The sequence below is a fragment of the Diadema antillarum genome, unplaced genomic scaffold, assembly GCF_040938485.1.
Source record: "Diadema antillarum isolate AM-2024a unplaced genomic scaffold, OU_Dant_1.0 scf00000101, whole genome shotgun sequence".
NCBI classification, from domain to species: Eukaryota; Metazoa; Echinodermata; class Echinoidea; order Diadematoida; family Diadematidae; genus Diadema; species Diadema antillarum.
The window spans coordinates 210,769-234,552 of NW_027270990.1; the positions used below are offsets into that span (position 1 = coordinate 210,769).

The window sequence follows — 23,784 nt, forward strand, 5'->3', positions numbered from 1 at the left end:
ACAGTTTTTTTATTTCAAAAGTGTTTTCCCAAGTCATGTTTCACTTCAACCATCTCAGTTCATATTATGTCATATTTTGCCCCAGATATCACACCTACTGTTACACAATGTCGATTGATGTCTTACTCTTTGTATGTGCAGATGTACAGCTATAAGTCATTAAATACATCATGGGCCCCTGTCAAGTATGTCTACTGAGATGTGGAAACCTGAGGAATGTGCTCTCATCAAGTGTGAGGCCAGTTCATCATGTATGTCAGAGGCTCATGGTAAGTTTATCCATGTTGTAAATAGTTCCATAAAATCTAATGAAGAGTACCGCAATTACCACTTGGGTAAACTCAGTCTAGCGGGTAAACTTGGCCCCTAGTGCGCTCATTACAAGGGTCCTGACTCCAAGTTTACCCATTACTACGGTACTGCATTTGTTGTTAGATCAGATAATTCCATTTACCTTTGTTGCAACTCCTATCTTACTACTGTTTGTCCAACTGCTGCTTTGGAAACTACAGCTATTTTGTGACTGTATGTTGCAGTTGCCATTATATATTGTTTTGGCATGAGAAAATATTGTTGGAAAAGACTGGAAAACAATTGTGAGGGGAAGGAGAACAGATTTATACAAGGCTGTCCTTGTATCGTGCCATTGTGATTGTAGCATTACACTATGGGTCTGTTGTGACTGCTATTGAATGATCATTGGTTTTAGCATGACAAATGATGTTGATATTGATTTTTGGGTGTCTGAGTAGCAGGTAAAACTTTGTTTGTGGCTTGAATATACACGGAATGATACAAATCATGTTAGCATATTCACTGATAATTTAGATATTTAAATTATCAATGGACATGATAAATCATTTGCCATAAGCAGACACTAAACTTGAGTTATCATTTTCTAACTGATTTAATCACAACATCTTTGACTGGGCATGTGTATTTTTTTTCCCCTTCAAGTCATCTTTACCAAGTGTATTTCTTTATTGTGGTCTTTAAGGCATCTGCATCAACCCCTGAAGCAGATCTACCTGTGATTCGAGTTCCAAGAGCCATGCAGCAAAAGGTTCAGGACCTCCAACAGCGGAAGAAACCACTGAGGTGGCGGGGTCGTATTTTCACTGCCAGGCCGGGCAAGGAGATCATCACGTCTAAGCGAAAGGAATTCACCCATTACCTCAACCAGTCCTACGACAAGTTCTCCCCTCCAAAGCTAGCCTCCCAGGGCTGGAAGCATTCCAAAGCAAGGGGTGACTACTTCACCATCGTTGCATACAAAGGAGTAAGGCAGTCAGTATATTCCAGTGAAGGTTGGAACACATTACATAATTCACTTTATGTGCAATTTGTGTCAGGCATCGTATTTCAGAAACTTTAGAGACGTATATGCAGATTTGTAAGAACCGAAAGTGTCTGTATTTTTTTGTGTTCCACCTTGGAAATGACAGTAGCAAAACAATCTGTTAATGCAGCATCCAGACAGTCAGAATAATACACCTCAATGTTAATTTTGGTTGTGTTTTGGGATTCTTTTTGCTCTTAAAAAAAAAAAAAAACCTCAGGGAAAACCCATTATTAAATAATGTTACAGAGACCTTGGTCAGTGTGTTTCTAAGTTGGACGTTGCCCATGTGAGTACTGTAATATCAGAAACAGTCACCTCTTTAAAATTTTGTGAATTAGAGCAGACGGCCTTTTTTGTGGCATGAAACTTGCACAAATTGCTGATCATGATAGCCTACAGCATTTTGTTGGCATTCAATGCATTGGATAGACAAAAATTGTCACATATATTTCACTTTTGCATATCTTGGTTTCTTACGAAATTCATGAAAATTTCTGGTTTTACAGTAATTCCCCTTAGTTTTTCAACTGCATTCCAGAGATAGGTGATACATAGAGGGCATGGAAAAGATGTGGAAACAGTGGTTAGTATGTATTCTTAGTATGAAGCTTTTGCATGAAGACATTTAAAATCTTTGTAGTATTTGAAACTTGCATTTGGCATGTACAAGAAACATAACAAAACATAAGTTACATGAGCACAAAGGAAGGAAAGAAAAATAAACAAAAGACATCTGTCCGAAATGCTTTAGAAAATTAAACCATTTTGGCACCAAGGGTAGCTGTTACTTGTAATGATATTTCAGATTTACTTCTAGACCATACTTGTATGAATTGGGTGATAATTTGGTGTCTTATTTCTTGTGCAGAATCCGTCATTGGCCGGGAAAGGGCAAGATGAAGGAGAAGATGTGGAGAGTTTTCAAAGTCTGAAGCTAGACTCCACGATCTTAGATGGGCTAAAAGTCATGGGCATTGACACACCGACAAGCATTCAGGTAAGTTTTTTGAATGATCACATAATACTTACTGTAAAAGTGGACATTTTTGCTGAGCAATTTTTTGTGCTTGGCCGAGTAAGATGAATTTTGTGTGTTTTTAATTCCACAGATCCAAGACTGTATGTAGTTATTACATGTAGGAAGCAAAGGGTATTTGCATGCTTATATTGTGTGAAAATTTCCATACTACAAAAATTTCCAGTTTTACAGTATGTTGTGTGCTACAGTTGAAGTACTGATAAGGGTAAGTGAGTGGTCCTTGCCTCTAAGAAACTGAATCCATTGTGGGTTGATTTAAATTTTTCAAAAAGTGGGTAGTGTGTCAAATCATGTGTTCAGTTGCTAGGAGGATTAACAAAATTCTTTTGTAGGAGGGCCAGTATTGCCACATCAACTTTGTTGACATCAATGGGAAATATTCATTCAGTTGAGATTTGGAGATGACAAGAGTTGAATGACTTGAGTCTAGTCAATTTCCCAACAGATAAGACAGTAACTGTGGTAATATAGTATCAGTCACTGATATAAAATTATTTTCTTTTTTTTTAATTGTCTTGTATGCATTTTTTTTCTAACCAAATCTTTTAATAAATATATAGGATTAAGTGAGTTGACATCCAGAATACTGTAAAACACAATATTTTTGCAGCATGAAATTTTCGCGAGTTGCCTCTAACATTTAATGCGTTTAATGTAGACAAGAACTTTCACATGCATTTTAATTTTGCGAATCTTGGCTCTCGCAAAATTCGCGACATTAAAATGCACAAAAACATTCCTCATTTTACAGTATGTTGTGTTACAGCAGGACAATCATTCCAAAGTGTATATTTTCCTGCCCGTCAGGTGTTCGCTCTGCCAGTCATTAAACAAGGGAGGAACTCCCTCTGTGCAGCAGAGACAGGGAGTGGAAAGACGCTAGCCTACCTACTACCACTCATGCACAGACTTCTAGTGGAATCCAGACTGACAGGCGCATCCGTTACCACTGGCCTGCCCAGAGGTGTCGTCCTGGTTCCAGTGGCTGAGCTTGCAGCTCAAGTTTGGGTGAGTGTCACCTGAAATGCGGTAGACTGTGCCTGCCTGCATACACACACACATACTTATACATGCACATGTACACACAGTGTGCACAAACTTGGGCAAACTCTTTTTGGGGGATGCCTTTTTGAAAACATGAGTTGTCTGTGTGCTATAAGCATTTCGTTTACACACACAACTATAGAGCTCATAAATGCTAGATGCAAATACAACACAAATGGACTTTGATGACGAGTAATTTATTCACATCTATTTTTTCAATTAAGATGATGCTAATTCATCAGGTGGAATTTAGCCCAATTACTGAATCAAGCTTGTCGAGATTTGATATTAGACATTTGCAGCAATTCAACTTGGAAATTATGAATGGTAATTGTCTTCAGAATTTCTTTCTATATGTGTATATCTGTGATAATCTTTACTTTAGAAGCCAAATGTATGAGTAACATTAGATATTTGTGTCTTTTTCTTCAACAGCATGAAGCTCAAGTGCTTGGCAAGTCAGCTGGGTTAACTGTGCAGTTCCTTGATGCAGGAAAGAGTCTGGTTAGTACTGTCATACAATCATTGTTATCATTATAAGCACAGTTGTGCAAGATAGAATATCTGAAACAATGTGGAAATGTGATGATAGAGTTGGCTCTGGAACCCTAGGCGGGAATTTCAGAGTTTGAGTCCTGCCTTGTGAGATCTGAGCACCTTTTGGCAGGATGTTTTACTCAGGATGTCCTACTTGATCAAGGAGCATTAATGGGTGCATGGCTATGCTGAGAGAGATCGATTCCTCTCCTCTTTTTCTTCTTCATTCCCTCCTCCTCCTCCTATTCCTCCTTCCTACAGATTCATTTAGGTGCAAGTTAGTGTGTGGAGAGAATCCAAGTCTGGTGTGAACAGGGACAAGTCTATGCATTTATGTAATTGTAATATTGCATTTTGTTACTTCTGATAAAATGCCAGTAGTTTATTTCAGTCATCTGTGGCTAAGGAACACATCAGATCATTTTCACCCATATGACTTTGCAAGTGTGTCACATTCCTGTACCCTATATTTGTCTCTTGTCTTAATCATCTTTTCTTCATTTCATCATCCAAACAGAAAATCATGCGGAACCGACTGAGCTCTCCCACAGACATTGTGATTTCTACCCCTGGGCCCATTCTGAGTGCCCTCAGACAAGGTAGGGAATGAAGAAGTGTGTTTGACATCTTCCATTATCACTGCTGCCACTAGCACTTCCCCATGTAGCTGCTCCTTTGTTTTTAAAGGTCTGCAGAGCAGTTTGTTGTTCACTTTTTCAATCTATCCCATGCATTACCATCTCATCACTCTGATTATCCTCATGTCTGGAAATTCACAGCAGTGTGGCAACCTCTGGCTACAATAAATCTGAAGGTACTAGGTCTACCTTACTGACAGTTGAAGATAGTCAAGATGGCAGCAAAAGGTTTTGCATATAGTAACTGTTTCTCTTCCATGAAATCAGAAGTTTGAAAAAAAAAAGAAAAGCCCCCCAAACATTTTATTCTTGAATAGGGATGCCACTACTACACCCTATCCCTCCCCAGTCAAGCTTTGTTTAGTTTTGTTTTCTTTGAAAGGTAAAGTTTTTCATCTCTTTTCTTTTACCACATCTTCCCTGAAGAGATACTTGGGCTGCGTCACGTATCACACGTTGTCGTTGATGAAGCAGACACCATGCTGGATGACAGCTTTGTGGAGCAGACTCTTCGAATCTTGAAGAAAGTCAATGTGAGTTCAGTACTCGAGAGTGTGCACTATAACCCCTCTTCTCTCAAATGTCTTCTACACTTAAACATGTGCATTAGTCTCAGTGCAACTGTTGTAAAGTGTAATGTTGTATTTTATATTTCACCATGTGATTCTCATCCTCTACCATCTGTAACTCAACTTTTTCTTCTTTGTTGACCAACCTTCATATCTTTAAAAAGGCCTTCTTTCAGCTTGATCCAGTAATTTTAGCTGTCCATATTTTTTTCCCCCTATATATCACCTGATCTTCATTTTGTGGTTTGATTTCTAGAATGCAAAAGGTGCATTCCAATGAAAACAATCAATCGTAAGTTTGTAGCCTTGATGCCTGCATTCAGAGACATATTGTTTGCTGCATCGTTGTTCATAGATGTAAAAAAAGAAATTTGGGGTAAATACCTTTATTCATCTTAACTTGACCACATAGGAAGTCTATAAATAGTCTTGCTTCACCAACTATTATATATCCTGTGGAAGGGGGAAAAAACAGAGATGAGCGAAAGTGGAAAGATAATTTATTTGTCCTGTAGAGTCTCTTTTTTTACTTTCTCTTTATGTCTAGCATGTACAGGGCCTACAAGTTTGAATGGTGACTATAAACACAAGAGGTGCTTATCAAAAGTGTCAATTAATATCCTATTCATCACTCACAATATGTCAGGTTGGTGCAGGCAACCCTCGCAAGGTGACCCCACCCGGCGAGGCTCAGCTGACTCTGGTTGGTGCCACCATGCCTTCTGATGCCACCAACATCCTGAGTGAGATTGTATCGGTGAGTGCCAAAGGGATACAAAACAAACAAACAAACAAACAAACAAACAAATCACACAGTTTCTACATCAATATCAGTCTCTTCTATAGAAAGGGTGCCTCTGCCATAATCTACATTGTAGGTCATGAACTATGGTGCATTCACAACCTGATGTGATCCTACCGGGAAATTCCAAAGAGACCACCTTTCGATGTGCAAGGCATCATTGGCTAAAGCCCTGATGTTTGACTAACTCATGTCCACACATTGCAAAATGTTTGTAAATTCAACCTGCTCAACCGTGTAACATAATCTTTTCAGGAAGCTCAAATAATAGCATGTGTGTTTTTTTTTTCTTTTCTCATCACTTGACATTTATCTTGAGCTTGTGGCAATTTCTAAAGCCCTCATTTCTCTGAGCTGCAAAGAATTGTGCACACAGATACAGATGTGTGTGTAGGAGGGACTTCTTTCAGAAGGATTTCCAGGGTAGACTATATAGAAGACAGTTTTTGATTTTACTGAATTAAGGTAAGGGCGGGAGATAAGACACAATTGCTGTAAACCTGGATTGGATTCATAAATATTGTGGACACCGTGCTTGTTGTTCAGTGGTGACTCCAGATACGCTTGCAGTAGTCTATCAGAATGATTTTGCTCCATGTTATCATGTTATCTTAATGTAAGGTTCAGTTGTACTTCTGTATCTCTGATTTTTACTTTGTGATCCACAATTTGTTGTACATCCATTTCTTTCTATTTCAGCTTTATAGATTAAAGGTGCATGGTCCCGGTGTTTTAGTCAAATGCATATGTGGGCGCACGGCGCAAGTTTCCTATAGAGACCTACGCTATCAACTCCTCTTTAGCGCTTACGCTGTGGCACACTTCCCCGAGTCCGAAGAAGTCCGATTCACTGTAGTCAGTGGTCGGATCACAGTTCAGCTTATGATTCGGCTGAGGGGGATGACAGCTTTAGCAAACTTCTTTTGTGATGTCACAAACAAGCACATATGCACGCACCCTGGCATTACTACAGACTGCGCGATGCGCAGAGAAGACAACGAGGGCAACGTTACTTAGCAACACCTTTGCACTTTATTCTTGATGACAGCTCAACTTCGGTAATCTTCGTATCAATGCTAACGGCGATCGGCAGTATCATCAACTGCGCCCTCTACACTACCGGGACTATGCACCTTTAACTATTGATACAGTGCATGGTTCAATTTCTGTTAATTTCTTTAGTTGCTACACTTATAGATGATATGTTAGAAATTAAGACTTAACTTTGCAACAGTATATTTGCAAATCTAGAAATTGACAGAAATGGTTGTGAGAATATTGCATTGATTTAATGTTTGTGTGCATTTTTGTTTTCGCTTTGCAGCAAGAAAATCTGACGATTGTTTCAACACCATACCTCCACCAAATTATGCCTCATGTTCAGCAGAAATTCCTTCGTCTTCACTCTGAAGATAAAGCTGGTAAGAACAAGTAACATTCCTAGTTACATTACAGTCTAATTTCTTGACACTTAACATTTAAAAAGAAAGAAAATAGTCAAAAATATGATCCAAATCCTACGACAGAGTACAATTTTTTGTTCTTCCACAAAGCACTGTAATTTGGCAGTCAAATGCCACACTCTAAAATAGCTCAGTAATGTGCATGGGCTTGATGATGTCAGAAACAAGCATTCCTTCACAGTTAGCACTACGAACACTCGGCAGCAGCACAGCAGTCAAACATGCTTTTGGGGTGTGAAAATACTGGTATGTTCCCAAATTGGCACAGTACTATAGCACCGTCTTCCACCAACCCCAACTATCGTGATAACTTTGCTGTCAGACCTCACAGACTGGAAGTCACACTCTGAACAGACAGAAGGATAGAGGGACATTCTAAGAGTAATTTAATGTTTTTAACTTCTTAAAGTGGGTAGTTTTTGCTAAAGTCTTGCATGTACTATTCCTATTGCAAGTGTTGTCTTCAAATCAATTTATTTTTTATCCCAGAATTTACAAAAAAGTTTACTGTGACAATGATTTAGCTATGATTGTATGCATTAATGTGTCCATTTTTACCATATTCTCTTTTTTTTTTTCAGTGTGTCATAAAAGGATTACATTTTAATTGGAGTACTGATATGCACTTTGATCCCAAATTTCAAAAGGACAAAAGTGAATGTAATATTTTCTGCCAAACTCTCCCATATGATTGTGGTGGTGCAGACAGATTTCTGGATGGAACTCCTTGAACTGAGCTGCAAAATTTTGCTTGTACAATGTATGTGACAGATTACCTACCATGTCCGCTAATATTTTAGGTTCTTTGAGTCTCTGAACATAAGGACAACACTTTCATTCATTCCTGTCGGCAGTTAAGATTCTGGAACTGCTGAAGAAGGAGAAGAACACAGTCCCAACCATGATCTTCTGCAACACATCGCTGACCTGTAATTGGCTGGCGCACTTCCTGAAGGAGAATGGCGTCGAAACCCTGCGACTCCACTCCAGGATGGGCGACAAGGTATGGTTACAGCCACATATAAAGTGTATCTTTTGGTGTTTGAATGCAGTTTTGGAAAATCACCTGAACGACCACAGAAAATATTGACTGTTTAATCTGTCACATATTATTCTGAAAGAAATGATATTTAAGTTCATGTATATGAAATATTTCAAATTATCTTTACATAGAAAATCAGGGATTTGAAGAATAAGGAATTATTAAAAATGTACATATTCCTGATATGTATTCTTATGTAAGAAATTCTTAATAATATTTTGTTATGTTTTCTTCTTTTTTGTGTGTGTCTATTAAGCATGCAAATTTTAATATTTGATTATTGCTAAAGTATATTATGTAATGTAAATTATTGTAGAGTTTTGTAGTTATGTTGAATATGATATTACATTTTGGCATAATTATGATATATGTAAGGCGCTTAGAAACTGTGTATTAAGCGCGATATAAATGTTAATTATTATCATTATTTTCTATTGTACACAAAATGTTTATAGTCCCAAAGACTTGTCTTTGTGTAATTCTCTGTAGTGTACATGATCTATAGAAATTTTTGATTTGGAAAATAAAAATTGCATGCTTTTCATCTAAAAAAAAACAAGAACATGGATATTATGTGGAATCACAGGTTTAATATCAAATTCCAGCTGTAGACGCCAATACGTCTATCTCTCACATCAGTTTGAGCCTCATATCTCCCTCATACCTGCACTTGGAGAATTCAGAATGGGTGACCTCTTTGTATCCACAATGATTTCATTGGCACAGGTGTGTATAGAATATTGTCCATACCAAGTGTATTAGTTCTTGAAAAGCACAAGGGCGGTATGAATATGACACAATGAGAATTTGAAGCTTGTTACAAATTCAGCTGTCCATTTCATTGTGGTATTCAGGATTTTTGCATCAGATGTGATGTAAATTTCTTCAAAAACATCCTCTCAGTGCTATACAGATGAGTCTGAACTCCAAGGAGAGTTTATGAGTATAGTCATCTCAGTATTTTGATTTATTTGTCTCGTTTCATTTGAATTGCAGTCAAGGAGTGGAGTAATGTCGGCTTTCAAATCCGGAAAAGTTGACATCTTGGTTTGTACAGACATCGGTTCAAGAGGAGTTGACACAGTGAAAGTAAGTCTACCTGGTATTACGTGTATGTCAGTGTTGTTTTATAGGTTAGGTTTATACATTATGTATATCACTTTAGCAGACAAAAGGGAATAATATGTTAGTGACCAGTTGCTAATTGGGAATTTCCCCTGTTGTTAAGGGGGAATTCCCTCTGTGTCATCAATAGGGCTAATTTATTTTGTGTTTTGTAAAAGATATAATTATAATTCAATTCAATTCGATCATAGTTTATTTCCAATCAACGAAAATCAAAACATAGTACAAAGTATGCATGTCATGAAATAATATTGTTCGAACATTTGCAAAAGATTCATGTAGTGTACGAGATAAATTATATAACAACATATATATATATATATATATATATATATATATATATATATATATATATATGTAGCCCATATGGCTACTAGCACATATAATAAAGAATAGAATAGAAGAAGATAGAAAGTTAAAGAAAACAGAACCATTTATTGTTTTCCAAGTCACCCTGTGATGTCAATATGAATCAGTCTTTTCCCCTTCTTGGAGTTTATGAAACCCTTTATTTTGCTTCCAGCTAGACTTCCTTTTTTTTTGTGAATTCTCCTCTCCCAGGAAAAGTTATTGGTCGTAGGAATTTATGAGTTTGACATTGGCTACTTTCTCCAGCTAGTGGTCAGTTCCCCCGCACTCTCCATCCCCAAAGCCCCAATCCAAATTACGGGAATGACGTGTTTTTGCCCTCTGATCCCTAAACATGAATGACCCTCTGAGCTGGATGGTCGTTCTCCAGCCAGAACTTCTCCTTTATTTTGATGTACTTTAGTGCAGTAGGTCAGACAGGAATTCCAAAGACAAATTCAGGGACAACAACCCAGAAAAATGATGACGATGACGTTGGACGTCATAAGGACACTAGCATTCATTTGTTTTATGATTTTATTATCCAAGAAACAATAAGTCTTGACCAGTGGTTACAGAGAAGAAGGAAATAAAGAAACCAAAAGACAGTGGGCGAGTTAATCAGAAATTGAGATGAATCCGAGAAAACGGAGTTCCACAGAAATGAATGGGAGGAGTTAATGGAAGATCTGACCAATAAGAAATTAATTTCCAGTGAAGATCACACCCCAAAATAAGATTTAGCCAATGAAATACTTTTAGGGAAAGGATGCCAATAGTAAATTTGTTATAAAAGACTATGTTCGAGCAGAGATTGATAGAAAAAAGAGGGGACACAACAGAGGAGCTGCGTGATTACAGAGACCACAGAGATAGAGTCAGAAGATCCCCTTCCTTATCCATCATGCTCCCCTCCATATTAATCAACTAAACTCTATCAACGCTGCGAATGTGACGAGGATCTTGGTTGAACTGCCCAAGAGTTAACGAGTTAACTGGTTGACAACGACAAGTTGAGAAACTTTATACCACGACAAGACAGAACTTTGGTTTACACCAATCTTGGGTGTAATGAACTCCAAATAGTCGACTGGTACGTGTCATCAGAGATGTTGAAGCGTCCTGTCAGGTTGCCACAACGTGGACGGCAATGGTGATGAATCGTTTAAGGAAGCAGTGAAAGCAGACCGGTTAACAGACGCCCCAGCCCTTGGGCGAGCTCGATCGACATGCAGGCGAGAACCTCACCCCGCGACCATGCCGACGTCGAGATAAGTGGCCACACCCATTAACATCATTATATCCCTACTAACAAAACCCCTCCCCTTCCCTTAAGAAGTGTTAAAGAAGTAAAGGTCTCCACAGGTGCAGAAGAGTAGAGTGATATTAAAATGATGTGTTCAATTGAAAGTAATTGGTGTTTGTAATCAAGTTTCTGGTTCAGACCTACGAGAAGGCAGGTCGGTGAATAAATATGCTGTTCGCAGCATTGACATTATCCATATAAATTTCATCCCTTCTCCCGCATTCTATATTCACTGTTGTTGTGAAGCAATACTTAGTTTCTCTCTGACTTTTGGAAATTTGTTGATGATTGGTGTCTATGTGATAAGCTAACCCCCGACCAGTACAGAGAGAAGCTAACAGACCAGACCAAAATTTATCCGCCTCTGTACAACATTGGTCGGCCCCTTGAGACGAAAAGGGGTGTGGGGGTTGCACGGAACTCACCGACCTTCTTTCCCGTTTATCAGCACGATGCTCTAGAGTACTTTGTTTTAAGTGTAGCAAATATATGTAGAGTGCACCTCTCAATTGGTATAGTGTTGGTTAAGTCCTTATATTGTATTGTTGTTGTTGTTGTTTTATCCAGATATTTTGATTTAGTCTTTATTCATTGTGGCAATATGGCAAACATGAAGGGCGACTGTACTGTGTACGTTAAGAATCTGCCAGAGAAATGTGACAAAGATCTGAAAGATTTCTTTAATTTGGACGTAGTTGAGATTTCCTTTGGGAAAGATTCGTTGACCGGCGAGATGACTGGGTCTGCATACTGCAGCTTTAAAACTGCGGAGGATGCAACCCAGGCACTCGCCCAAAACGGCAAAGAATTCAAAGGAAGAAAAATAGAAGTATGTGAGATACCCCGTTCCGCTCTTTTCTTAAGAGCAACATCCCCACCAACCCCCCAAAATGCCCCGTCCCCTAGTCCTAGCACTGCCCCCGTAATTCTCCAAAACAGTGCACGGCTACCAAATTTTTCGGGAGATACAAAAAGGGGAGGATCTGACGTCACATTTGAGATGTGGAGGTATGAGGTTGAGTGCCTCCAGAAAGACCATGATAATATGTCCCTAGGGTTGATTGTTAGAAAGTCACTGCGTGGGGAAGCAGGCCAGATCGTCCTCCACATGGGGCCGGATGCCTCAGTGGATGAAATCATAGCAAAACTAGAGGGGCTCTACGGGACAGTCGAGTCCGGTGCGGTCCTCTTGCAGAAGTTGTATGATTCGAAACAAAGGGAAGATGAGAGCATTGCAAGCTTTTGTGCCCGCTTGCAACTCTCATTTGATAAGGCAGAAAAGAGAGGGGGAATTCCCGCGCAGGCACGAGATCAAACCCTGAAAGTTGTGTTCTGGAGGGGACTGTCGAACCAAAAGGTGAAGCAGGCAATTCAGCACAAGTTCGAAGTCGTTAATGCATTCGATGAGTTGATTAGAGCGGCGCGTGCGGCTGAACAAGAGGCCATAGATTTTGCTAGTTTTCATGCCACAGCCCCGAGTCCTGTAACAAAATCCCGCCCCACTCAGAACACCCGGGTAGCTAGCTCATTCTCTGCCACAAATGTGTCCAACAAAGAGTCTGAACTGTTAACGAAAATTGGGGAGCTGACTGAAAAGGTAGCCAGTTTGGAAAAGGGAGCTCGTAAGATACCCCAACCATAGGCCCAGTTCACGACCCAAACTCCAATTAACACAGGTAACCTCCACGCGCCCCCACAAAACCCATGGCACAATAGGTGCCACACATGCGGCAAAGCGGGGCACTTGAAACGTAACTGCCCCACCCATGTCCCCACAAGTCCCCCTCAAATTTCCTGGCAGAATAGGTGCTACAGTTGTGGAAATGTAGGACATTATAAACGAAATTGCCCCACTCGTCCCCCTATCAATCCAGTGCAGTCACATGCCCATTCCTTCCCCAGGTACCCCCATGGCCCAGTCAATGCCCCGGCTCCCTTTCCCTCATCTCAGTCCCAATACATTTCCCCACTCATGTCCCAGCCAGTAGATCCGTATTTAAACGGAATAGGACCTCTGTCGCGGGGCGGACAGTAGGTCAAAGTCAGGGTCAGAAGCCGCAAGGGCCCAGAACAAATGCCCATAAAATGCCTAAGCTTGTCGGAAATCCAATGGAGACTAATGCAGTTGTTAACGGGAGACCATGTAGATGTTTGATTGATACCGGCTCCCAAGTGACCACCCTCCCCTTGTCGTACTATAGATCACGCCTTCGACATATCAAGTTACATGATTTGGATGAGAATTTCAGAATTGAGGCTGCAAATGGTCAGCCAGTCCCTTACGCAGGATATATTGAAGTTGACATTGAACTCCCCGGCTCTCTACCTGGTGATGCTAGAATGACTGCCCCTATTTTGATTGTAAGAGATACTCCTTACAACAAACGCATACCCCTAACCGTTGGCACTAATGTAATCCTAGTTTGTATGGAAGAAGGTAGAGCAACTCAAGGTAGGAGCGTAAACAGTGGCAGTGTGAACCCAACCTGGCAGGCTGCATATCGTAGTCTATCACATAGCGTACATGTCACGCCTGACCGGAGTGGGAAAGTAGGCACGTTTAGACTGTGTAGTGGCAAAGCTGTGTGTGTGCCTGCAAATGAGATGATTGTTGTACAGTGTGAATTGGTGTCTGCCCCCATTCATTTTGAGTGCAATGTGCTTGTAGAAACTACATCAAAGCGACAACTTGCTAGGGAGATACTAGTCGAGTCTGCCGTGGTGACAGTAGGTAAGAGAGAGGGACGTAATGTAGCAATAGCCCTGAAGAATCATGCCCCATACCCAGTTTGGATCCCTAGGAAGACAGCTGTGGGGGATGCATATTTGTGCTCCGTCCAAGGTCCCGTAATGTGCAATAGCCAGACTTCCAGTGGTAGTAACCATGGGAACGGGAAATCCCCTCCCAGTGCGGATGAAGTGTTAGGTTCCCTAGATTTTTCCCAGTCCCCAGCCTCAAGTGATGAGATTGATGATGTGAGACATGTTTTGAGAGAATACCCCTCTGCATTCAGTACGGATGAGTTTGACCTAGGACATAGTACCATAGTCGAACATAACATTGAACTGACTGACGACCGACCCTTCCGTGAACGATACCGCCCGATACCACCTTCCCTGTATGACGAAGTTAGGGCCCATTTAGACACGATGAAGCATTCAGGAGTGATCAGAGAATCCTTTTCCCCATATGCCAGTCCCATAGTCTTAGTGCGAAAGAAAGATGGTTCTCTAAGATTTTGTGTAGATTTTCGTAAGCTTAATTCAAAGACAATTCGTGACTCCTATGCCCTCCCCCGCATTGACGAGACTTTACAGGCTCTCAATGGTGCGAAGTGGTTTAGCTCCCTGGATCTGCGCTCTGGCTACTGGCAAATAGGAGTCGCAGAGAAAGACAAGCATAAAACCGCCTTCGTCTTGCCCCCTCCCCTAGGACTATGGGAGTGCAACCGTCTCCCCTTTGGATTGTGCAATGCCCCCGGTACGTTCCAACGAGCGATGGAGCGTTGCCTTGGCGACCTGAATCACAAGATATGTGTCGTTTACTTAGATGACATAATTATCTTTTCCAAGACAATTGAAGAACACAAGGACAGACTACGACAAGTACTTGACCGACTGACCATGCATGGATTCAAACTTAAACCCAGCAAGTGTAAACTCCTCCAGAGTAGAATTAAGTACCTAGGACATGTGGTATCGGAAGACGGTATCGAGACTGACCCAGACAAGATCGAAACTGTCAGGACGTGGCCCAGACCAGCGCGCACGCGCGATGTGCGATCGTTCCTCGGATTTGCGAGTTATTACCGGAAATTCATCCGTAATTTCTCACAAATTGCAAAGCCCCTAAATGAGCTTCTCGGTGGTCCCCGTAAGAGAAAAGGTAAGACCCCCCAACACAAGCCCCCTCCCTTCAAATGGACCTCCGAATGTGAATCGGCATTTCAAACAATCAAAGAAAAGTTGATGAGTCCCCCTGTTCTGGCCTACGCCGATTTTGAGAAACCATTCATCCTCCACACAGATGCCAGCACTTCAGGTCTTGGCGCGGCACTGTACCAACTAGATGACTTCGGAAAAGAAAGAGTCATAGCGTATGCAAGTAGGTCCCTCAGCAAGAGTGAGAGCCATGCTCCAGCGCATAAGCTCGAGTTTCTAGCGCTGAAGTGGGCCGTAACTGACAAATTTCACGACTACTTGTACGGCAACAAAGTACAAGTACTGACCGACAACAACCCTCTGACCTACGTGAATTCGACAGCAAAGCTAGACGCAACCCAACACAGGTGGTTAGCTGCGCTTGCGAATTATGACATCTCCATTAAATATCGATCAGGAAAGTCCAACACAGATGCTGACCTACTCTCCCGTTTGCATGATGGACGAAATGGTGAAAGTGAGGATGATGCGAACGAGTGTGGCCACATTCAGTCTGATTCATTCGAGGCTATTTGTAATTATGCCATGCATGTTAATCTTGACGAGGACCCGTATGCTGAGGTAGTAGCTCATGCAGGTAATGTAGTGCCCCCTGAACTCCAGTCCCCACCCTTCCCGAATCCTAACTCCCAGGTGAACCCCCCTGACTGGGCAAAGGAGCAGCGGGATGATGATGTAATCAAACGTGTGCTCCACTACGTAGAAAAGGGGCTTCCCCCGTCTGCTGACCAGCGGAATGCGGAGAGTGAGAGAGTGAGAGTGCTGTTGCGAGAGTGGAAGAAGTTAGTGGTACATGACGGTGTGTTATACAGAGTGAAAGAGTGTATGGAAGGAGGGAAGACGAGGCAACTAGTCCTCCCTGAAAAGTACAAGAGAGAAGTGCTCAAGAGTCTCCATGACGACACAGGGCACCTGGGGATAGAGCGTACCATTGACTTGGTGAGAGAGCGGTTTTATTGGCCCCACATGGCCAATGATGTCACTCAGTATGTGAAGACGTGTGGGAGATGTGTGAGAAGAAAAGGAGTCCCCGAGTCTCACGTGACTGCCCCACTAGTAAACATTAGGACTACCCGGCCCCTAGAACTAGTGTGTATGGATTATCTCACTTTGGAAGAATCCAAAGGAGGGTACTCCAATATTTTGGTGATAACTGACCATTTCACACACTACACAGTAGCTGTCCCGACCCGAAATCAAACCGCACACACTACTGCCAAGGTGCTGTTTGACCATTTCCTCGTGCACTACGGTTTCCCCTCCCGCCTTCACTCTGATCAGGGCAGAAACTTTGAATCGGAAGTGATCAGGCACCTGTGTAAGCTAGCTGGTATTGAGAAATCCCGCACTACCCCATACCACCCCCAAGGGAATGGCATGTGTGAGCGTATGAACAGAACCATTCTCGGTATGTTAGGCACCCTAGGAGATGATCACAAAGCCGACTGGAAGTCGCATCTAGCCCCTCTTGTCCATGCGTATAACTGTACTCGAAATGATGCTACGGGGTATTCACCATACTACCTCATGTACGGACGCCACCCCCGCTTACCCGTGGATGTTTACCTAGGACTAGATCCCAGAGATGAAGGGAGAGCTGATGCTGGCAAATATGTAGAGGACCTAAGGAAACGCATGGATTATGCGTATAAGCTAGTATCTGAGAGGACAGGTAAGCTAGGCGCTAGGAACAAAGCGAAGTATGACACTAGATTACGTGAGAACACAATCGAGCCAGGTGACAGAGTGTTGATAAGGAACGTTGGTGTCATTGGGAAGCATAAACTGGGAGACAAGTGGGGAAAGTACCCCTATGTAGTAGTCTCACAACCGAACCCCGAGATCCCCGTATACAGAGTCCGCCCTGAAAATGGAGTAGGGAGAGTCAGAACACTCCATCGCAACCTTCTCCTTCCCTGTAATTTCCTCCCCAAAGTTGAGGACCCCGCCCCCAGTGTGCCGAAACCCAAGCAGCAACCTGAACGCCCCCAAAGACATGTGCCTCAGGTAGAAGTAGAAGGAATTAATGATGAAGACGTTAGTGATAATGGAGAAGTATCTCTGTGGGCGACGCCACGCCCTATCGTAGTAGATGAGGCCACGCCCCTAGGGAACAATGATGCTGAGGTAGATCGCGAAAGCAATGATAATGATGTGACTAGGAATGTTGAGGAAAATGAACCTGTCACCCCCGAAAATGAAGCAGACAATGTTCAGGAGAGGGATGATGTAGAGGTAAATATGGAGGCTGAAGAAGTTAATGTTGAACCTGAGGTTCAGGACCCTATTCCAGCTCCCCAAGAAGTTTCTGAAGAGGATAGTCAAGTTCGACGATCTCGTAGAACCTCTAAGCCCCCAGACAGGCTGGGATACTCTCATTCACTGAGTGCTAATTACCATAACGTGGAGAATGATTTGCCTGCTGATCCAACGTGTAACAATTCATTGTTTGAAATTGGAAACTTTCTTTGGAATGCATTTGTAGGGAGAAATACTCTACAAACCCCAGAAGTGATGGTAGTATAATATTGTGTTGCGTGAAGTATTGAAGCGCGTCTGTTCATTTTGAGGATTATTTTCTGTTTGAATTATGGTCCAATTCAGGCAGGCACTTGACATTGTACCTCCTTTCCAAATCAAGGAAGATGTCATTTTTTTTATGAACTTACTTGGTCAGCGTGTTGTTTTCAATTAGCCCCCTCGCTACTTTTTTTTCTTATAGTGTAGGCAGTCGCCATTGAATTTGCCATATTGTTTGTTACTTACGTTTGTATATAAAGTATCGTTGTGAAACTGTATTGTTATGCAATTCTAGCTGAGGAACGTACGCTAGATAAAGTTATACTGTAAGTTGTATAATATGTGTCAGATAGCAATTTGTGTGTGACTGACAAAGGAAGGTCAGGATTTTAAATGTGTATCTCAGAAGTTGACGAGATGTCTATAATACAGTTGACATACATGAATGTGGATCAAGCGATCTGTGAATTAGGGCATTAGAAAGAGAGTGTCCATAACTTGTTGAATTTTGTTATTGTTACTTTATCAGTTTTGCGTCATCTAACCATGACCATCTCGATTTGAATTGTTCTGTATGTGCTTTGATTTACTAGAGTTGAATAGTCTGGATAGGATGTATTCAACAGCCTGATTATTTTGTGTTGTATGTTTCATGGCAGCAAGGCCATGGTGAAGGGCTATTGCCAAAGAAAGAAAAAGCAGCACATAGGCTTATGAAAGGAATAAGGACTATCGAGTTTAGAAGATTGTTAGGCTCTCCGAACCTGCCTTACACTTTACAGATGAGGAATAACCACCCATCCTGCGTATTTTTTTTTTGAACTATAGTGTCATGTAATGATGGACACTCTGATGTTATCATTAATTCGTATATGACGTGTTTCTGTTATGGGGAAGAGCTATACCCAAGGACGAGTATTGTGATATAATTATGTTTGAATTGTTTAGTGTGATGCCAATGGCATTACATTAAGTTTAAGAATTTGTGAAAGAGTTACTATTACATTTTGATTTTGTTGAGGACGATTATCCTGATGTCGGGAGTGCAGATTAAGCAAGCCCTGCATTTAAATCTGCGTTGATGTTTTACGTGTTTATCATCAGTTCTCGAAGTTTACGAAGTCTCAGGTTTGAGAGGTGCACACTTATCATTAATTTGTTGGAAGCTAGATACTTTGTTATGATTGTGATTATGTTATTCATGTCTAATGAAGGTAGTGACATGCTATCTTGATATTTACCATTGGGAGTATTGTATGTGTATCCTTAGCTTTGATGAGTATTAAGGTGATTGGTATGCTTGTTTGTAAATAGTATGTAAATACGACACACGTTCAACCCAATTTCGAGGACGAAATTTTTCGGAGGTGGGGTAGATGTAGCCCATATGGCTACTAGCACATATAATAAAGAATAGAATAGAAGAAGATAGAAAGTTAAAGAAAACAGAACCATTTATTGTTTTCCAAGTCACCCTGTGACGTCAATATGAATCAGTCTTTTCCCCTTCTTGGAGTTTATGAAACCCTTTATTTTGCTTCCAGCTAGACTTCCTTTTTTTTTTGTGAATTCTCCTCTCCCAGGAAAAGTTATTGGTCGTAGGAATTTATGAGTTTGACATTGGCTACTTTCTCCAGCTAGTGGTCAGTTCCCCCGCACTCTCCATCCCCAAAGCCCCAATCCAAATTACGGGAATGACGTGTTTTTGCCCTCTGATCCCTAAACATGAATGACCCTCTGAGCTGGATGGTCGTTCTCCAGCCAGAACTTCTCCTTTATTTTGATGTACTTTAGTGCAGTAGGTCAGACAGGAATTCCAAAGACAAATTCAGGGACAACAACCCAGAAAAATGATGACGATGACGTTGGACGTCATAAGGACACTAGCATTCATTTGTTTTATGATTTTATTATCCAAGAAACAATAAGTCTTGACCAGTGGTTACAGAGAAGAAGGAAATAAAGAAACCAAAAGACAGTGGGCGAGTTAATCAGAAATTGAGATGAATCCGAGAAAACGGAGTTCCACAGAAATGAATGGGAGGAGTTAATGGAAGATCTGACCAATAAGAAATTAATTTCCAGTGAAGATCACACCCCAAAATAAGATTTAGCCAATGAAATACTTTTAGGGAAAGGATGCCAATAGTAAATTTGTTATAAAAGACTATGTTCGAGCAGAGATTGATAGAAAAAAGAGGGGACACAACAGAGGAGCTGCGTGATTACAGAGACCACAGAGATAGAGTCAGAAGATCCCCTTCCTTATCCATCATGCTCCCCTCCATATTAATCAACTAAACTCTATCAACGCTGCGAATGTGACGAGGATCTTGGTTGAACTGCCCAAGAGTTAACGAGTTAACTGGTTGACAACGACAAGTTGAGAAACTTTATACCACGACAAGACAGAACTTTGGTTTACACCAATCTTGGGTGTAATGAACTCCAAATAGTCGACTGGTACGTGTCATCAGAGATGTTGAAGCGTCCTGTCAGGTTGCCACAACGTGGACGGCAATGGTGATGAATCGTTTAAGGAAGCAGTGAAAGCAGACCGGTTAACAGACGCCCCAGCCCTTGGGCGAGCTCGATCGACATGCAGGCGAGAACCTCACCCCGCGACCATGCCGACGTCGAGATAAGTGGCCACACCCATTAACATCATTATATCCCTACTAACAAAACCCCTCCCCTTCCCTTAAGAAGTGTTAAAGAAGTAAAGGTCTCCACAGGTGCAGAAGAGTAGAGTGATATTAAAATGATGTGTTCAATTGAAAGTAATTGGTGTTTGTAATCAAGTTTCTGGTTCAGACCTACGAGAAGGCAGGTCGGTGAATAAATATGCTGTTCGCAGCATTGACATTATCCATATAAATTTCATCCCTTCTCCCGCATTCTATATTCACTGTTGTTGTGAAGCAATACTTAGTTTCTCTCTGACTTTTGGAAATTTGTTGATGATTGGTGTCTATGTGATAAGCTAACCCCCGACCAGTACAGAGAGAAGCTAACAGACCAGACCAAAATTTATCCGCCTCTGTACAACATTGGTCGGCCCCTTGAGACGAAAAGGGGTGTGGGGGTTGCATGTATATATACAATAATTAGGAGGAACAATGCATATATACTTTGTGGGCGTGCGGAAAATAAATTTGATTATGGAAAATAGTGATCCACTAAAAAGCAAAGCTTGTGGGACGTGGATCGCTAGATAAATAATGAGTAAATAATATATCATTCGAGGGTTTTTTATAGCTATTGTATTTGATATAGATTATTTAAATCATTTGTAAAGATGAACATGTAGTTATTTTGAGATACGAAGGTCGCGAAAAAGTAAAGAATAAAAATATAGTATCAATGCTAATGCCCGGACACTGTTCACTGAACCACCTGTACCGGGAAAATATGACAAGGACAACACACTCGTACACACATTCAATTACCCACACACATATAAGACGCAAGACAGTACCGAGAGGAGAGACAGTACCGTGAGACAGTACCGAGAGGATAAACTGGCATGTTTTGATGGAGCATTGCTGGTGTGCACCAAATTTTGTCAGGTTTCATATTTCCATGGTAGCAGCAAATAAAAAGAGAGAGAGAAAAAAAAAAGAAATTACTTGACATTCATCTGCAGTGAACACTGCTAAAATTGAGACAAACTTTCTTATCAGGTTGTGCATTTTTCCCGTCATCAAGAAGACCAGTTACAAATCAAGCATTAACAATCTACAGTCATGCATGATCATGATTCAGTAGAGTAATTCCCCATCATTTTAAACCCTTCCCCTTCCCCAAAAGAAAGAAAGAAAGAAAGAAAAAAAAAAAGATACAGAAATCATCTGTATGCATTTATCCATGTATGTGTTATTGCTAATCTTTTTTTTTCAGTAAGATTTCATTCATCCTCTAAAGTTCACAGTAAGTCAATTTTGGTAAAGGGAAATTTCAATTTCAATTTATGAAAGAATTATTCCAACTGTCAAAGCGCCTAAATTTTGCCTTCTTTCGCAGACAGAGGTTATGCTATTAGGAAGCTCTTTTGCTGCAGTTTTATGCACTTAACCTGTTGAGGACGGACTGATCTTGCTATAACACGCATTTCCCATAGACATCTGCCCGAGTATTCTCGGGACTCGTCCTCAACGGGTTAATAGCTGTAAGATGGCAATGTGTAACATTTTTTTCCCCCTTATATTTGACTGTCACATGTTTGTGCAGAAGTTATGTTTTGATTCCCTCACTTTGATGACACAGTCATTGTGGCTTAAGTAAGCATTCACAAATATGTGAACATAGTGTCAACAATATCTGTTGTTAATTATATTCCTCTGTTTCTGTCTTTGCCCATCTATTAACAGGTGCAGCATGTGATCAACTTTGACTTCCCTAACTTCATGTCCGACTACATCCATCGGGCCGGCAGGGTGGGTCGCGTTGGCAGCCAGGGGGTGGGACACGTCACAAACTTTGTGGTGCACAAGTGGGACGTTGATCTGGTCAACAAGATTGAGGTTTGTGTTCACAGCCATCTGCCAATCATCTTCAATATCACCATGTGTTGACTGTAGGTGTGATACTAGTACTGTAAAGGCTATTACTTTTACGTACAGATATTTTTGCACATGAGGAGGTCACAGACATTTTTCGCAAAATGTTGTTTCATGATTTTAAACTGATGATATTGTTCACTCTGTCACTTTGCTGTGCTTGGCAATATTTTTTTGTGTTGCAAAATTGGTGAAAATTAAACCCTTGCGAAAAGAACAATTTTCTTTTTGCTGTGCTAAATATATACTTTCTCAAGGATCTAAGCGTGTATAGATCTCTTCATTGTGGCTAAGCGTGTATAGATCTCTTCATTGTGGCTTGTATGTTCATTTTTTTTTCTTTACATTCAATGTTGTTGTTTGTTTCCAGTGAAACCTATTTTTTCAAATATCTATTCTTTATGTTTGATTCAAGTGAAAGTTCTTCTCATGACTTGCTTTGGTGGAGGGTGTGGTATTTTTTCGGCTCTTGAGATAGATGAAAAGTTATGCCAGCAACATGGTTTTAAGTTCACTAACCCTGCAAATAAATGATTTCAATTATGCTGTTTACACACACACAAAAACAAATGTTTTGAAATGCTCTCTTGTGCTAAAGATTGAGCAAGTAAACTTCACTGAAATTGGCCCACTCCCAATATTCATGGGAAAGTTTCCCCTTTTACATAAATCATAAGTATTCAATATTTTCTCTTTCCTCTCTCTCTCTCTCTCTCCCTACGATGACATCACTACATCTGCAGAGAGCTGTCAGAACGCGGGAGGGTCTTCCGCGATTCACCACCAACATCAAGCGGGCACACTTCAACCGTGCGATGCAAGAAGAGATGCAGGCACTCCAGGGGAACATTGGGGGATGACAGGGGAGGACACCATCTTTCAGTGCACTCTCTTAAGGGCAGTAGTGTTACAGAGATGCCTTTGTTTTCTAGGAAGAACTCCAGGTTGCCATGGCAACATGATGGATGCGGACCAGCTTGACTTGATGGTGGTACCTTAAGGCATTGCCACTCTGAAAATTGATGAACAAACAGTTTATATTGTTTGTTTTGTTGATGTTCCGTTTCATGACAAGGGATTGTGACATGTTGTATCATGTCGGTGGTGCAGACGTGGCAAGAGCAAAGACCAGTGTGTTACTGAATGCAAAGCATTTCATGTGAGGTTGCACATAAGGTGCACATTTTATTCTGGTTGAAATAACCTGAATCGGAGACAATAGTGCATCACTCACTCAGATGCAGAGCAATTACAAAGGAAAAAAACTGTTACTCTTTTTATATCTTATTAAGTTTTGAAATCTACACAAATCCTATAAATGAAGGATGGCATGATTAATCGGTATCAGTATTAGTACATCACTAGTCTCTCTCCATGGGTAAATGCAACAAACTTCTCTTTGCAGCAGAATTTTGCCTGGCTAGGTTATCATATTGTCCATACAGGGCAATATCATTTAAATGACCTGTGTGGAGTTTGGAAAACACAAATACTTACACCCAGTAAAT

At 41.0% G+C, this 23,784-nt stretch overlaps 1 protein-coding gene across 1 annotated transcript; it reads left to right on the forward strand.

Annotated features, from left to right (window-relative positions):
• Positions 1-170: 170 nt before the first annotated feature.
• LOC139718900 (probable ATP-dependent RNA helicase DDX28) lies at positions 171-23,485 on the forward strand. The gene is made up of 13 exons (XM_071630349.1): positions 171-269; positions 998-1,279; positions 2,211-2,339; positions 3,189-3,389; positions 3,861-3,929; positions 4,480-4,561; positions 5,027-5,133; positions 5,816-5,926; positions 7,296-7,392; positions 8,289-8,437; positions 9,473-9,565; positions 22,088-22,240; positions 23,020-23,485. The coding sequence occupies exons 1-13, from the start codon at positions 171-173 to the stop codon at positions 23,134-23,136; spliced, it is 1,689 nt and encodes a 562-aa protein (XP_071486450.1). The 3' UTR covers positions 23,137-23,485.
• Positions 23,486-23,784: the final 299 nt, after the last annotated feature.

Coding starts and splice junctions, on each gene's coding strand:
- LOC139718900 (XM_071630349.1), top strand. CDS start 171: ATGGGCCCCTGTCAAGTATGTCTACTGAGATGTGGAAACCTGAGGAAT. Junction 1,280..2,210: donor CCATCGTTGCATACAAAGGA/GTAAGGCAGTCA, acceptor TTTCTTGTGCAG/AATCCGTCATTGGCCGGGAA. Junction 5,134..5,815: donor GAATCTTGAAGAAAGTCAAT/GTGAGTTCAGTA, acceptor ACAATATGTCAG/GTTGGTGCAGGCAACCCTCG.